This window comes from Pseudorasbora parva, chromosome 15 (genome assembly GCF_024679245.1).
Source record: "Pseudorasbora parva isolate DD20220531a chromosome 15, ASM2467924v1, whole genome shotgun sequence".
NCBI lineage: Eukaryota > Metazoa > Chordata > Actinopteri > Cypriniformes > Gobionidae > Pseudorasbora > Pseudorasbora parva.
Window position 1 is genome coordinate 28,828,156 of NC_090186.1, and position 15,294 is coordinate 28,843,449.

At 36.8% G+C, this 15,294-nt stretch overlaps 1 protein-coding gene across 2 annotated transcripts; it reads right to left on the minus strand.

The window, feature by feature from the left end:
• Positions 1 to 122: 122 nt before the first annotated feature.
• Positions 123 to 14,782, minus strand: kif25 (kinesin family member 25). Of its 2 annotated transcripts, none has more exons than XM_067418599.1 (15): positions 14,413 to 14,782; positions 13,729 to 13,794; positions 12,873 to 12,998; positions 12,640 to 12,781; positions 9,960 to 10,063; positions 9,618 to 9,703; positions 9,394 to 9,433; positions 9,212 to 9,279; positions 9,052 to 9,126; positions 8,378 to 8,521; positions 8,112 to 8,288; positions 6,369 to 6,523; positions 3,110 to 3,358; positions 2,756 to 2,911; positions 123 to 697 (listed from the first exon to the last, which is right to left on the minus strand). In XM_067418599.1, the coding sequence occupies exons 1-15, from the start codon at positions 14,548 to 14,550 to the stop codon at positions 546 to 548; spliced, it is 1,878 nt and encodes a 625-aa protein (XP_067274700.1). In that variant the 5' UTR covers positions 14,551 to 14,782; the 3' UTR covers positions 123 to 545. The 2 variants fall into 2 exon arrangements, with proteins under 2 accessions (XP_067274700.1, XP_067274701.1); XM_067418600.1 differs by lacking the exon at positions 14,413 to 14,782 and adding an exon at positions 13,957 to 13,966.
• Between the last annotated feature and the right edge of the window lie 512 nt (positions 14,783 to 15,294).

Sequence of the window (15,294 nt, forward strand, 5' to 3'; positions counted from 1 at the left end):
TCACCCTTCGTTACAAGTCATCGAAAGCAAATGACAGAGGTAGGTTTTATTTATTTATTTTTTATTAACTCTAAAGCATTTCATATAAATAAATAGTTATATATTGGAAAGGCATCAAGTTACCTTGCAGTAAAATATTAGGTCAACTAGTCAGGTTGCAAACACCATCACTTCAAAGCCATACATTTTTCATCATCACATCAAAACTTAAGCACAAACGAATGGATGATGGTAGACAATTATTCTTAATTATTCCACTCACAAAACACCTGTAAACTTTTTTTCAGAGGAATATCCCCAAAGTGCATTCTCAACCAACAAGAGTGTAACCCATTCAAAACGGAAAATACTAGAATTACTTCGCAAACAATATATATAACAGGTATGAGTAAAATATATATAATATAATAAGTATAAGCAACAAATTTTACCCAAAGTTAAGTACGTTTCAACATGAACTGCTGAGCACCATGAACTTGCAATCAAAATGCATACAAATAAAAATACACAAGCAGCTTTTTCCTATCCAATGGATCTCCCATTAGTCACTTCATCTTCAGAGCTGTGTTCTTCCTGCGAGGTGGCTCTCTCTGGACCTGTCTGGCTCTGGCACCGAAGCCAAGGGACTGAAGAGATTCAGTGAGGAAGCGTTGAGTCGGCGATACACACAACATTATCAGAAGCTTAGCATCCCCTCCTGTGCCAGAAAGGAGACATAAATAAGGCCAATAGGATGGTTAGGCAAGATTCGGGAGAGAAGAAAGAAGATTGTAGGCTGTAGGTTATAGTGGTTATGTTCTAACTTGACTGGTTGAACTGGTTTTAACTGTGGCTCAAAGGAAACGTGCACACTATAAACAAGAAAAAAAGTCCAACAAAATATTCACAGTAAGTGTAAAAAAAAAGGCACACGTAATACACAATCTCTTCAGTAAGTGTAAAAAACATTGCCACTGTATGAGATCAAATATTTTTCATGTAATTGAATAGCAAATTTAATTTATTTTAATTTAATTAGCTACAGAGCTAAATGACTTTTGCAGTCCATCCACAGGCAAATTACAAAAAAAATCATATAGCACAATTGTAACAAATCTATTGTTTAAAAATACATTGCAAATAATAATATTAAGTAAGTTGCACTGCCAAATTACATTTCTTTTCCAGAATACATATATATATATATATATATATATATATATATATATATATATATATATATATATATATATATATATATATATATATATATATATATATATACAAATTTTATGAAAACTTAGAAATAATGTAACAGGGGCCGGTTACACCAGCTGTGCGTAAAAATTTTTTGACGTAAATGAGCACTAATTATTTTTACAATGCATATTTAAACTTAGCTGAAGTGTAACTCAATAAACTAAAAATTTAAGAAAGCCTCCAATCAGGAAGGCTTCGGTTGGAATAAAATAGCAGACTGACTGAACTGCACCAAAAAGCTCTTGTTTTACATGACAGAGTTCAGTTCTTTAGACATATATGATAATCCTGACATGAACACTCTTGTGTGAATAATTATGAGAATACATTATGTAAATAGATTACTTTGTTAGCGGCTCATCAACACAAACCTGTCCAAAACCACTGTGTGTATTTGTCCTATCAGTCCACGTTGTACATCATATCACATAAAATCATAATCAACAAATGTCGTTTCCTGTTTTTCCCCCCATTTCATTATGTAATTATTGATCCTTATTAATTTCCTTTCTAATACTGAATGTTTCTGAGCTTTGTTCAGATATAAAAGCACTTGTTATTTATGATTAAGAATCATATTTAATGGAAACTTATTTTTACTGTTAGTTACGTGAGGCAAATGTAGTTAGAATAAAAGGATAATCAGAAATTTATGGCATTTATACACAACTTCTGCTCACATATTGGAAGGCTGCTTTTGGATCACTGAGGGTAAAAACGTCATATTATGCGACTATGCATTACTTTACAGAGAGCTTATGACTTACTAGTTACGTTCTGCCTTAAAGGGATAGTTAACTCAAAAATGAAAATTAGCCCATGGTTTACTCACCTTCAAGTCATCCTAGGTGTACATGACATTCTTCTTTCAGACGAATTATATTATAAAAGTCCTGGCTAATCCAAGATTTATAATGCCAGGGATTGTTGCTCTTTTTATAAAGTCCATAAAAATGCATCTGTCCGTCAAGTAATTGCTCTACACGGCTCCAGAGGGTTAATAAAGGACGTAGGATACGCATTTTGAACTACAAGAAGGCACTTTCAACACTTTTCCACGGAAGGTGATCGGCTAGAACTTTACTTTATAAAGTTTTAAATATGGATATTTTTTCTTACACAAACACATCGATTTGCTTCAGAAGGCTTTTATTAACCCTCCGGAGCCGTGTGGAGTAGTTATTTGATGGACAGATGCATTTTTTATGGACTTCAAAAAACAACAATCCCTGCCATTATAAAGCTTGGATTAGCCGCAAAAAGTACAGAGTTTGTAACAAACTAGCTAGTACTTACTAAGCCTCTAGTGTAGACTTTACGTTCCAATTTAAGAAAGAACTTACGAACAGCTGGTGCAACCCTACCAAGGTCACTAGATGCTCAGTTTTTGTATGTTCAAATGTTTGGCTCATCTTCAGTCATATTTTGAGGAGGGAGGGATGGATAGATGAATATTTTACATACCAGTAGTGTGCATGTTAAAGTGACTTGTATTCCACAGTGAACGTGCTCTCACCTATGGCGTCCTGTAGCAGATGTGTTAGTTTGCTGTTGCGGTAGGGGACGTGAGGTCGTCGTTCGGCTAGAGCTCCCAGAACATCAGACAAAGCTGAGAGGCTGCGGTTTATACAGGAGCTTTCCCACAGAGCAGCACCGGTCACACCTGACATCCCTAAACACAGATAAACATTAGTGCTAAAAGACTATTCACATCTTTATTTACTAGGAGCACATGAATAAAATCTGCTCTAAGATTTAACACTCCATAAACCTTATCTAATGAGTCTGAATTATTATGTTTTGTTTTATTATAAAATGGCTTAACTAGTAACAACTCACTACTCATCAACACAACACTGTAACGTCTTACCCACACACTCGCTCCCAGCCAGGTCCACTAACTGCAGCTTGGTCTTGAGGGGGGTCTGTGTGATGCTTGGTCGGGGAGAGGGGCATGGTGAGTGACGGGGAGAGGGGCACGGTGAGTGACATGGGGAGTGGCAAGGCGAGGAGGCGGGACTAGATGAGCGCGAAGAGGCGGCCCTGCGGCAGCGCGGGCTCCACCACTCCTTCTGAGACACCCGCTGGACGTCTTGTCTGGCATTCTGCAGCCTACGAGCTGTAACACAGAGATCACACTGTATGAGTCCATAAAATATGAGTAAAACAAGTTTCTTCCAAGTATTATGGTAACAGTGCCTTTTAAGCAGGTCAGTTCACTCAGCAGCAATCGCAGTAATGACTGTTGTGTGTGTGTGTGTGTGTGTGTGTGTGTGTGTGTGTGTGTGTGTGTGTGTGTGTGTGTGTGTGTGTGTGTGTGTGTGTGTGTGTGTGTATGTATGTATGTATATATATGTGTATATATATATATATATATATAATGTGTGTGTGTATATACATATAATATATATATATATCTAATCTAATCTAGTAAATATATATATATATATATATATATATATATATATATATATATATATATATATATATATATATATATATATATATATATATATATATTTACTAGATTAGATTAGATTAGATTAGATTCAACTTTATTGTCATTACACCAGAAGTGCAATAGTAGAAAGTGCAGTATTTACAGTGGTTGAATAAGTGCAGGACATGATTATGTACTGATATAAATAGAGATGATTATTGCTATAAACAGAATATACAAGTTAATATGTACTATATAAATATAATATACAGATAACTATTACTATAAATAGATTATACAGGTGAATATGTACTATGAATATGATCATAGAATCAATGTGTACAATAAGTTAGATTAAGATGAGCAGTGTAGCAATGTATGATATAGTGCAAATGAGCATATTCAAGTTAAGGTGGAGTAGTGCAAGATGCTTAAGTAAACAGATGTTGCTGTATTAAACCGTCTGTAGTGCAAATGAGCATTCCAGTAGTGCAAACGAAGTAAAGGCAGATGTGAGGGGGAGAGGAGAGTTAGCCATGTATGAGGGGAGTTGGGTCAACGAGGGTTAGAGTTCAGCAAAGAGACAGCTTTTGGAAAAAAACTGTTCTTTAGTCTGCTGGTCCTGGTCCGGAGGGACCTGAAACGTCTGCCGGAGGGCAGGAGAGTAAACAGTCTGTAGGCTGGGTGAGAGGAGTCTTTAAGGATGCTGCGAGCTCGATGCAGACAGTGTTTCTTCTGGATGTACTCGATGGCAGGTAGTGGAGTCCCTGTGATGCGCTTGGCAGTTTTCACCACCCGTTGCAGTGCCTTGCGCTCTGCAATAGAGCAGCTCCCATACCATACTGTAACACAGTTGGTCAGGATGCTTTCTATTGCGCAGCGATAGAAGTTCACCAGGATAGTCGAGGAGAGCTGGTTCTTCCTCAGTGTCCTCAGGAAGAGGAGGCGCTGGTGACCCTTCTTGATTAGGCTGGAGGTGTTGGTTGTCCAGCCTAGGTTGTACTCATCATTCTTCTTCCTCCAAACACGTTTAGTGGAATTATGTTGTATATGTATATATTATATTCTCAAAAAGTTCTATTTTGGTCTTATCTGACACCATGACTTTCTCTCATGACACCTCTGGATCATCCAAATGGTCATTGGCAAACTTAGGACGGGCCTTTGCATTTGCTGGTTTAAGCAGGGGAACCCTCCGTGCCATGCATGATTTCAAACCATGACGTCTTAGTGTATTACCAACGGTGGTCCCAGCTCTTTTCAGGTCATCAACCAGCTCTTCACGTGTAGTTCTGGGATGATTTATCACCTTTCTTAGGATCATTGAGACCCCACAAGGTGAGATCTTGCATGGAGACCCAGTCGGAGGGAGATTGACAGTCATGTTTAGCTTCTTCCATTTTCTAATGATTGCTCCAACAGTGGACCTTTTTTCACCAAGCTGCTTGGCAATTTCCCTGTAGCCCTTTCCAGCCTTGTGGAGATGTACAATTTTGTCTCTAGTGTCTTTGGACAGCTCTTTGGTCTTGGCCATGTTAGTAGTTGGATTCTTACTGGTTGTATGGGGTGGACAGGTGTCTTTATGCAGCTAATGACCTCAAACAGGTGCATCTAATTTAGGATAATAAATGGAGTGGAGGTGGACATTTTAAAGGCAGACTAACAGGTCTGAAGACAGGTGTTCAAATACTTATTTGCAGCTGTATCATACAAATAAATAGATTTCTAGATTTTCCTTTTAGATTATGTCTCTCACAGTGGACATGAACCCTCCATGATTTTCAGGTGGGAGAACTTGCAAAATAGCGGGGTGTTCAAATACTTATTTTCCTCACTGTATATATAATATATATAGTGACGAAAACAAGTATTTGATTGTGAGAGATTTTAATGTATTATTATTTACTAAATATCAATATTATTTTAGTTTCATTTAAGTACTATTAAGTTTTATTAATATTTTGAATACATTTTTATATGTCTATATAGTTTTTATTTATTTTTATTTCAGTTTTAGTTTAGGTATTTAAATTAGTACATCAAGTTAAAGTAATGAAAATGAGAAATGTTAAAACATTTTATATTTCAATTTTTTTTTAAAGTTCAGTTAAGTTAAAAAAACAGCTATATATTTTTACAACTAAATAAATAAATAGTATTTTTAGGGCTAATCTGATCAAATTAATGCATGCATGTTTAAGATTTTTTTTTTTTTTTTTTTTAAACGTGATACCTCTATTATAAAGGTGATTTACTCTTAAGTTTAGGTTGCGACTATCACTATGTACAGCCATCATATTGAGTGTTATGATTTGTCTCATTAATTTTTATATGATTATACGTCTCCTGCCCATATGTCTCTGATGCTACACACGTAAATCCACATTATGGCAACCTTTATGAGGTCTTTCATTGCTACTGTGTGAAACCTTTGGAGTGAGCACAGAGCTTTCTTTTCAGAGTACTGAGAAAGAGCTTGAGTGTGTGTTTGTGTAGATAACTAATGCAGTGGGTGTGTGAGAAAATGGAGTTGTTAGAATGATCGTTTGCTTGTGCGACTTTAGATAATACGCTCGGTCTCACTTAACAGCCATAACCGTGTGTGCTGCAGATAGCGGCATATGGCTGAAGGGAACATTTCAGCTTCAAACCCTGTGAGTTGGGGACTTGAAGAAACACAATATCATACCTAGAGCCAGTGCATCTGGGCTTTTGGAGGTGACTGTGAGAGTGACGATGAAATGAGATCTGGAGGAGTCCATGTGCACCAGGGTGGGACTGTGAGATCTTAGTTTTAACACAGAATTGATCAGCTGCATCACCTCTGCAGAGCTCCGCACCAACCTGACACACAAACACATGCAGACCTGTGACAGTCACATGGACATGGAGCTCAAAGTACAATTAAAAAGTAGGTTGAACAAACAAAAAATGCAGATGAGTACACTTTAGTGCAAGACACACATGCATTAATACACCAAAGCAAAAAATGATATGGAACAAAAGAAAGCATGTCTTAAACATCAAATATTTAAATGTACTTAAAAACGACTGTAGATTTAATAGGCCAAAAAATATTGTTTAAATTATCAACATGACAGGTAAAAAAATAAAAATGCTTTGAGATCACCATTTTCTCTTCTTTTGAAAGAGGTTAATTTGGTCAGTATATTAAGGGGATAGTTCACCCTAAAATAAAAATGTGATGTTTATCTGCTTACCCCCAGTGCATCCAAGATGAAGGTGTCTTTGTTTCTTCAGTAGAACACAAATTAAAAAATTTAACTTCCACCGTTTCAGTCTGCCTATCATAATGCACGTGAATGGGTAATAATTCTATGAGAGTAAAAAAAAAACATGCTTAGACAACATGCACAAAAACCCTGCTGCTTGTGACGACACATTAATGTCTTAAGACACAAACTGATTGGTTTCTGTGAGAAACTAAACAGTATTTATGTTATTTTTTTTACCTCATATCTAGACGAAACTCATCTAGTATTCCCATTCGCTATTACTTCTGTCTAGTAAGGTCAAACTGGCGCGATTATAGTTAATATAGATTCCTCATTAGTGCCTGCGCAGATCGGTCAAATGTGGCATCTACATAATATGTGTGTGTGTGTGCGTGCATGCGTGTGTGTGTTCACGCCGGTTTTGACCTTACTAGATGGAAGTAATGACGAATGGGAACACTAGATGAGATTTGTCTGGATAAGAGGTAAAAAAAAAAAACCTAAATACTGTTCGGTTTCTCACAGACAACCGATCGGTTGGTGTCTTAAGACATCAATGTGTCGTCATGAGCAGCAGGGTTTTTGCGCATGTTGTCAAAGCATTTTTTTTACTCTCATAGAATTGTTACCCATTCACATGCATTATGACTGGCAGACTGCAACGGCTGTAATTAAAAAAAATCGTAATTTGTTTTCTACTGAAGACACAAAGACACCGAAATCTTGGATGCCCTGGGGGTAAGCAGATAAACATCACATTTTCATTTTTGGGTGAACTATACCTTTAACTAAGGCCTAATCCTGGCTTAATCTAAACTCTGTCTGTGAAACCAGGCCTAAATGTCAAAAAACCTCAAAGAACATTTAGGTCAATGTTTCTGCATATGCTAAAACATTTTTAACATTAACGTGTTGTATAAATAATTAGAGTATTATGAATGAACAAACATAAATTTATAATATTTATAAGATATTTATATTAATGAATAGTTTTTCGTTTATGATACTCATTGCATTAACTAATTGAACCTTATTATAAACCTTAAAAGTTATATATAAAACTTATTTTATTTTCCTAACTATGCACTACTTGTGCATGGTTAGTTGAATTGTATTATTTGCACTGTCCATTCTATAATGTAATTGATTGTTAAAATACAAATCTATTAAAGTTGATGCTGACTGCTGTGACTCACTCATATGTTAGGCAGGGCACCTCACTGGTGCCTGTGCTGGTGGTGATGACCTCTCTCTTCACCCCAACTGTCGACCCATCTTCATCTCTGGCCAGCAGGTCCAGAACTTCATTATTATAGACCTCCACAACCGACATCTCCACCGTATGACTGTCGGCTGGCTTCTCAGAGATCAGCCTGTGACATATATCAACAAAAGTCACAGTCAGGTATCCTGCGTGTAATACTGTAGATGAGTAAAACTTAGTATGTGAGCTGAGGCTTACTTGAATAGCTCATTGGCTGCTTTAGGAATGATGCCCTGTTGAGATTCCTGCACTGCAGTTGTGGGCCCCTCAGACTGGGAGCCAATCATTGTGTGTGTCTTTCCACTGCCCGTCTGACCATAAGCCATGATGCATACATTATACCTGAAATGAAAGAGATTGATAGTATAAGTATTCTAATTCTTACACAGACTCTGTTTGACTTTGTTGGCAGCGTCGTGCAAAAATTGCTGACCTACACAAATCTCTGACTAGGGCTCACTGTTCATTACATGTTCAACAGTTTTCTGTCTCATATTCTCATATTCTCAGATGTCTTATGTTGTTTTTCCTTGCAACTACTTCCTTTTGCTTGGTTTCAAACCACCATTTTCTTTATTCTTAATTCCTTTTATTTTATGGTTTGTTGTTTTAGTGAATTAGTGAAACCATTAGTGAAATTTCCTAAATATTCAGATTAAGTAAATTAATCTGTCATCTCCCAAATCACATTCACGATAACAGACTTTGCCTCTGGAAAAAAAAAATTGACAAAGTAACGGGCACTAATGTGTGTAAAATGTAATTTACTCAATTTTAACTTCATGTATATAAAAATTATATATAAGCATCTTTAGTCAATCGATTGAAGCGTCATAATCATTAACTTTAACTATTTAACATAGGATACTCACCCATCAAGTAGAGAGGTTAAAAGGGGTTTCACTTCTTCAAACACAGTCTCTTGGCTATCTTCTGGACCATGAACTCTGCAAATTGAACAAATAATGGACATATTCTACATCACCCACCAGCTGCCCCTGTTTTAAATGTTCACATGCAGTGTCCAAATACCTCTCAAACTCAAACATTTTGTTCATTACAGGACTTGGGTGTTTGGCGCAGTTCACAAAAACAGAGTCCTGCAAAACAAAAGTGGCCAGAGATGATTATTCCAGGGATGGGCGTAGTGTGTAGTACTGGGCCATTACAATTTTATAGATCCAATAAACAATAAATGTAATCAATTCACTCACATCATTAATGGCCTGCACCACTGCTTCACATGATGAAGACCTTAAAAAAGACAATGAGATTTAGTACACCTACAAGACATACAACATTACCTAAGCATGTGGTCTCTGTAGTAAATATTTTATAACATTTTTACTATTAACTTACAAACTTTAATAGAATTTTAATTAATTTAATATTCATTAATCTACAACTATTCTTTTGATATAAATTTAGATTGCATTACCCATTGGTTGTAGGTGATCCTGGGATGTGATCAAAGTGCAGAATTGGACGCACCCTGCAGTGAACCCTGATATTCCCCCTCAGCTCCTACAGAAAGAAATGTGTGTGGTGCTTAAACCATTTTTTTATATAACTAAATCATCCTAGCTGCTTACACTGTCATTTTTTAGAATAGGTAAGGTAGAAATCTGAAATATATTTTACATTCATTACTGAAATATTCATGAGTCAAGCCACCATAACATAACAGTACTCCCTACATCTGGACTTGAAATAAATGCCAACACATTACCCTATGAATACATTAAGAACTGTGAATCAAATAAGAGAACCAAGTACGTACAACTAAGGTGTTGTGGAGCAGCCTCCTCCTCACCCGCTCCTCTCTGCACCTTTCCTTCTCTTCCCGTAAAGAGTGCTCAAGTGCTGTCACCTGAACCCGGAGCTCTACAGAATACAATCGCAAAGAAAACTTCACAACTATCTATTTCTGTATATTAAAATATGAATACATATAGAAACCTCTAATCAATGGATCCTGCAGTCTGGGAGTATAATGACTATAAAAACAAGTGATGTTGTTGGAAACAATCTGTCTGGAGCCAAAGAAAAAAAACTGGATGAGAACATTTTTGAAAGCACAAAAATATTTTCAATATCAAATCTCTATTTGTTCTACAGTAGCCCAGCCCAATAGCTACAGCACACCAAAAATATTCAGCTCAGTTCAAGTAATCACTTAAATTAAAGGTTACCCATATGTCCGTGACTAAAGGTCAAAAACGGGTACTATATTTAATAGCTTAATAACAAAAGATACACATATATGCTTGTTAAAAAAATCATTGTACTTTTTTTCTTTTATTTTAAATTAATGACTTATATTGCAGCCATTTGCTAAAATCATTTAAGTTCATTTTTTTTCTCATTAATGTACACAGAGCACCCCATATTGACAGAAAAACACAGAATTGTTGACATTGTGCTTAGGGTCATTGTCTTTTTGGAAGGTGAACCTTCAGCCCAGTCTGAGGTCTTGAGAACTCTGGAGAAGGGTTTCATCCAGGATGTCCATGTACTTGGCCGCATTCATCTTTCTCTCAATTGCAATCAGTTATCCTGTCCCTGCAGCTGAAAAACACCCCCACAGCAGGATGCTGCCACCACCTTGCTTCACTGTTGGGACTGTATTGGACAAGTGATGAGCAGTGCCTGGTTTTTTCCACACATACCGCTTAGAATTAAGGCCAAAAAGTTCCATATTGGTCTCATCAGACCAGAGAATCTTATTTCTCACCATTTTAGAGTCCTTCAGGTGTTTTTAGCACACTCCATGTGGGCCTTCATGTGTCTTGCACTGAGTAGAGGCTTCCGTCGGGCCACTCTGCCATAAAGCCCCGACTGTTGGAGGGCTGCAGTGATGGTTGACTTTCTATAACTTTCTCCCATTTCCAGACTGCATCTCTGGACCTCAGCCAGTGATCTTTGGATTCTTCTTTACTTCTCTCACCAGGGCTCTTCTCCCCCGATCGCTCAGTTTTCCCCAGACGGCCAGCCCTAAGAAGGGTTCTGGTTGTCCCAAACATCTTCCATTTTAGGATTATGGAGGGCACTGTGCTCTTAGGAACCTTAAGTGCAGCAGAATTTTTTTTGTAAACCAGATCTATAACCTTTCCACAATTCTATCTCTGAGCTCTTCAGGCAGTTACTTTGACCTCGTGATTCTAATTTGCTCTGACATGCACTGTGAGCAGTAAGGTCTTATATAGACAGGTGTGTGGCTCAAATGAAGGTGTAAACCATCTCAAAGATGATCAGAAGAAATGGACAGCACCTGATTTAAATATATGAGTCGCCTTTGGCTTGGCTTGCTCAGTTGGGGACACTAAAAATATGATTAAAGTTATTCAACTTATTATACAAATAAAATTTATGAATTAGGTTTTATTTAATTCTATAAACTATAATACTGATATGCCAACATTGTCGCTATATGATAAATTAAAATAAGCTGATAACATCACTGTTTTCTCCAGTACGACTGTACAGCCAAATCTAATTTTGTCGCAATATTATCCTGTTTGGCACTGTGAAGCTGCTTTGACACAATCGTGATTGTAAAAGCGCTATATAAATAAAGTTGATTGATTGATTGATTGATTGAGTGTCACAGCAAAGTATCTGAATACTTAGGACCATGTGATATTTCAGGTTTTCTTTTTTAATAAATCTGCAAAAAACTTTTTTTGTTGTTGATAGCTCTATGTCTGAACCATGGAAAGATCTAATACATTAACATGAATTTATTTTGGACATAAATTAAAATAAATTAATCCACATGCCACTGGAAACAATATGTATCAAATAGTATAGTAAAAAATAAACACAACAAGCCAAACTTGTATAATCACAGTGGACAAATGCTGACAGCCATCACCCTATACTGTTATCTTTTAGTGTACGTGTAAAAGACTTGTCAGGAGGAACGTATTTTTTCTCATCACACAGTGATGAGTAGTTTGCCTTGGGGTTTTACAAATGCAACTATATAAATGACAAGGGATAAGATCCACAGGCCCTGTGGGAGGCTTGTCACCATGGTGTGCAGGTGACGCAGGACACATGACCATGCTGTCCCTGCTGACAACAGCTTTTCCTGGAGGAGAGGCTGGGGGAGGGGACCCGTGGATAATCTCTGAACGCTGCACCACATACCTACTGTCACAACACGGCCGGGTTTGTGATAGAGAATGAGACAGATGAAGGAAGAAACAGATGGTAAAGAATGAAGGGAATGAGCGCAGAAGATTAAATAGAAGAGGAGATGAAGGTTGTGAGTTAAGGTAATTCAGGACGTTTTATGACCTTCCCGCATGACCGCATGCACGTATATAAGTGTACATGCACGTAAATAATTAGTGAATGAGATCCGGTAACTGTATCTGGAGGTACAAATATTCACAGGTAATGCAGATGAACTGATGTATTTGTATCTGAGTTGATCTCAGTAAAGAAACACTCACTCTGAAGGTCATCACTTGGGAGATCCTGAATAGAATTTCTGGCAGTTCCCACACATTCAAACAGCTGCTTGCTTTGGTCCTCCAGCTCTTTAGCAAACCCCACGTAGATGATAAAAACATCCCTCAAGTCCTGTTTCAGCATCTGAGAGCAAGACAGATCACGCGATGAAGCTGGATTTGCAAAGCATTGAATTTCAAAGCATTTGTTGTGTATGATTTCTTTTTGCAATCACCTGAACTTCAGACAGGAGTTTGGAGAGAGTTGCATTTGTGGACTTTTGCACTTTCTTCTGCTGCTGATGTTTCTTTCTAAGACCATGAATTTCCTCATTCCTTTCATAGCGAAGTTTACCCAAACACTGGAAGTTTAGGAAAGGGGAATGGGAAAAACATACAAACTGTTTAATACATTTACATAGTTTTTAACGTTACAAAAAGCACTGTGGAGATGGTACCGTAATTCTCTGGAATTTTGTATAGAATCTGATTTGGTGCACAAGAAACATTCCTTATTATCAATGTTGAAAACATTTGTGCTGCTTAATATTTTTGTGGAAACCGTTATCAAAAGAAATGTAACATTCTGACTGGAGAAATCATATGTAATAAATGTCTTTGCTGTCACTTTTGATCAATGTAATGCATCCTTACTGAATAAAAGTATCTTTAAAAATACATATTTTGTTTTAAATGGTAGTGTATATCATGATACAGAATGATTATCCTATTTTTATACAGTGTTATTTGTATATTGTACTCAAAGCTACTTCAAATATTACACCATAATGTTATCATGATAAATCTCCACCAAAATTTAGTTTGGTGCTTTTTGGTATATTTTTCTATGTCAGTTGTATTTTTGATCTCCAACCAAAGGTCTATCTCTGGTCTGTATTGCATACCCAGATATTACGCATTTGAGTAAATTAGGTGAGACTGGTGAGCACCTGTCGTCTGTCTGCAAGCCACTTATCTTGCAGTGAAACCATCTGCCAGGTCAAACTCTTAACCGCAGAGGAGGCTCGACCTCCATTAGGGAAGTTGGATGCATTTCACACTAAATTTGCTACATAAATCCATGTTCCATACCTCAGCGAGTCTCAAATGAAGAAGCGCATTCTCTGTTTCCAACTCCAAAATACGCTCCTCTTTACTCTAAATAAAGAAATCGGAGAGAACTTTATCATTACATTTAAGCATTACTATACAAATGTAATAGTACAAATAATAGAAGTAACCTAAATAAATGACAACATTTTTCAGTCATGAACAACACTTAAGTGACACACTGTCTCAAAATCTTAGCAGGTAGCCTACCAAGACAACACTTTTGGGAATCATAGACATCATTCAAATTAACCCTGGAAGCCCAAAATGCTGTTGACCTCGTCTATCCTGAATCAGCAGCTCACTAGTTTGAAACATACAACCATACAAAATACAAAAAAAACGTATTCTGGCTGTACCATATAGTAAATTGATGGTATGAGAATATATAATGAGATTATATAATGGATGACTGCCATATTCATGCCATGTACTTCAATGGAAGAAAAAAAACATGGTATGTCTATTAAGCTACTTTATGTGGATGGCTTCACAAAACAACAAGAATAGGAGGTCTAGAGTCTGAAATTATATTATATTTTACAGCATAATTAATTATCATAACGACAGTAAACATTTCGGTAAATCAAAAGCACGTCAACGAAACATAATTATTTATCAGCCTATCAATTATTTGACATTTAGTTAATATAAGAGGAAACTCACCCGTAGTTTGTGCTCTAGAAGGTGGACTTGATGAGCAAAAATCTGGTCTCTATTAATAAAGAGCGGCATTGTGAATGACAGTAAAAACAGGATGTGGACTAACGCACTTATTGTAGAGTAGTGGACTGTACATAGCATGCTCGTGAGTGGTTTGTCAGAAGTGTAATCCGATTAACGATACCTGCCTGCGCACACTAGCCTGTTTGGCGTCCTCCTGTTGGGTGCCTTCTGATTACCATTTCATATAGTTTTCCCTTGCTTTCTGTATAATGTATGAAACTGTATGTGCATGTATTAACAACGTGTCCTCGTTATGACAAGTTTGACTTGTTTAAAATAAACCCCTTCACACTTCATGACAACAATCACACCTGTACAGGTCTAACTCTGAGACTCAACAGGCCAATGACGAAGCGATTGTCATGAACGCCTTTTGAGATTTGGCGCCTCCTACTGGTTACTTATCGCCATTACATCTCTCACAATAAGAGGTGATGGTCGGTAACATGATGGGACAGAATATTTCGTTATGGGAACAACATTGTTTCCAGTTAATGTAGACTGTTTTAAACCACAATAGTACTTGAAATGCATAAATAGAACAGTGCGCTAATTGCAACATTTCTTAAGGGTATTAAGTATAGCATCATGAGTACGTGACAAAATACTGAGTCTTGCTAAATAATCATTTCATATTAGAAATAACTGTTTATTTTTTAAAATGATGGAATGATAGATTTACTGACTCGTTTTACCTAAAAACAGTTGTGTTGGGGATAAACAGTTGTTTCAGATGTATATTTTGAAAATAAAATTATAGAAAAATGCCTGACTTAAAGCTCAAAAAGCATTCTAAAATGTGCATAAACTTTTCTAGATGAT

Excerpts from the sequence above, each read along its gene's own strand:
- kif25 (XM_067418599.1), bottom strand. The coding sequence starts at position 14,550 with ATGCTATGTACAGTCCACTACTCTACAATAAGTGCGTTAGTCCACATC. Across the intron at positions 9,127-9,211 it reads AAAATGTTTGAGTTTGAGAG|AGTTCATGGTCCAGAAGATA; the intron begins GTATTTGGACAC and ends TTCAATTTGCAG. Across the intron at positions 3,359-6,368 it reads CCCAGATGCACTGGCTCTAG|CTCGTAGGCTGCAGAATGCC; the intron begins GTATGATATTGT and ends TCTGTGTTACAG.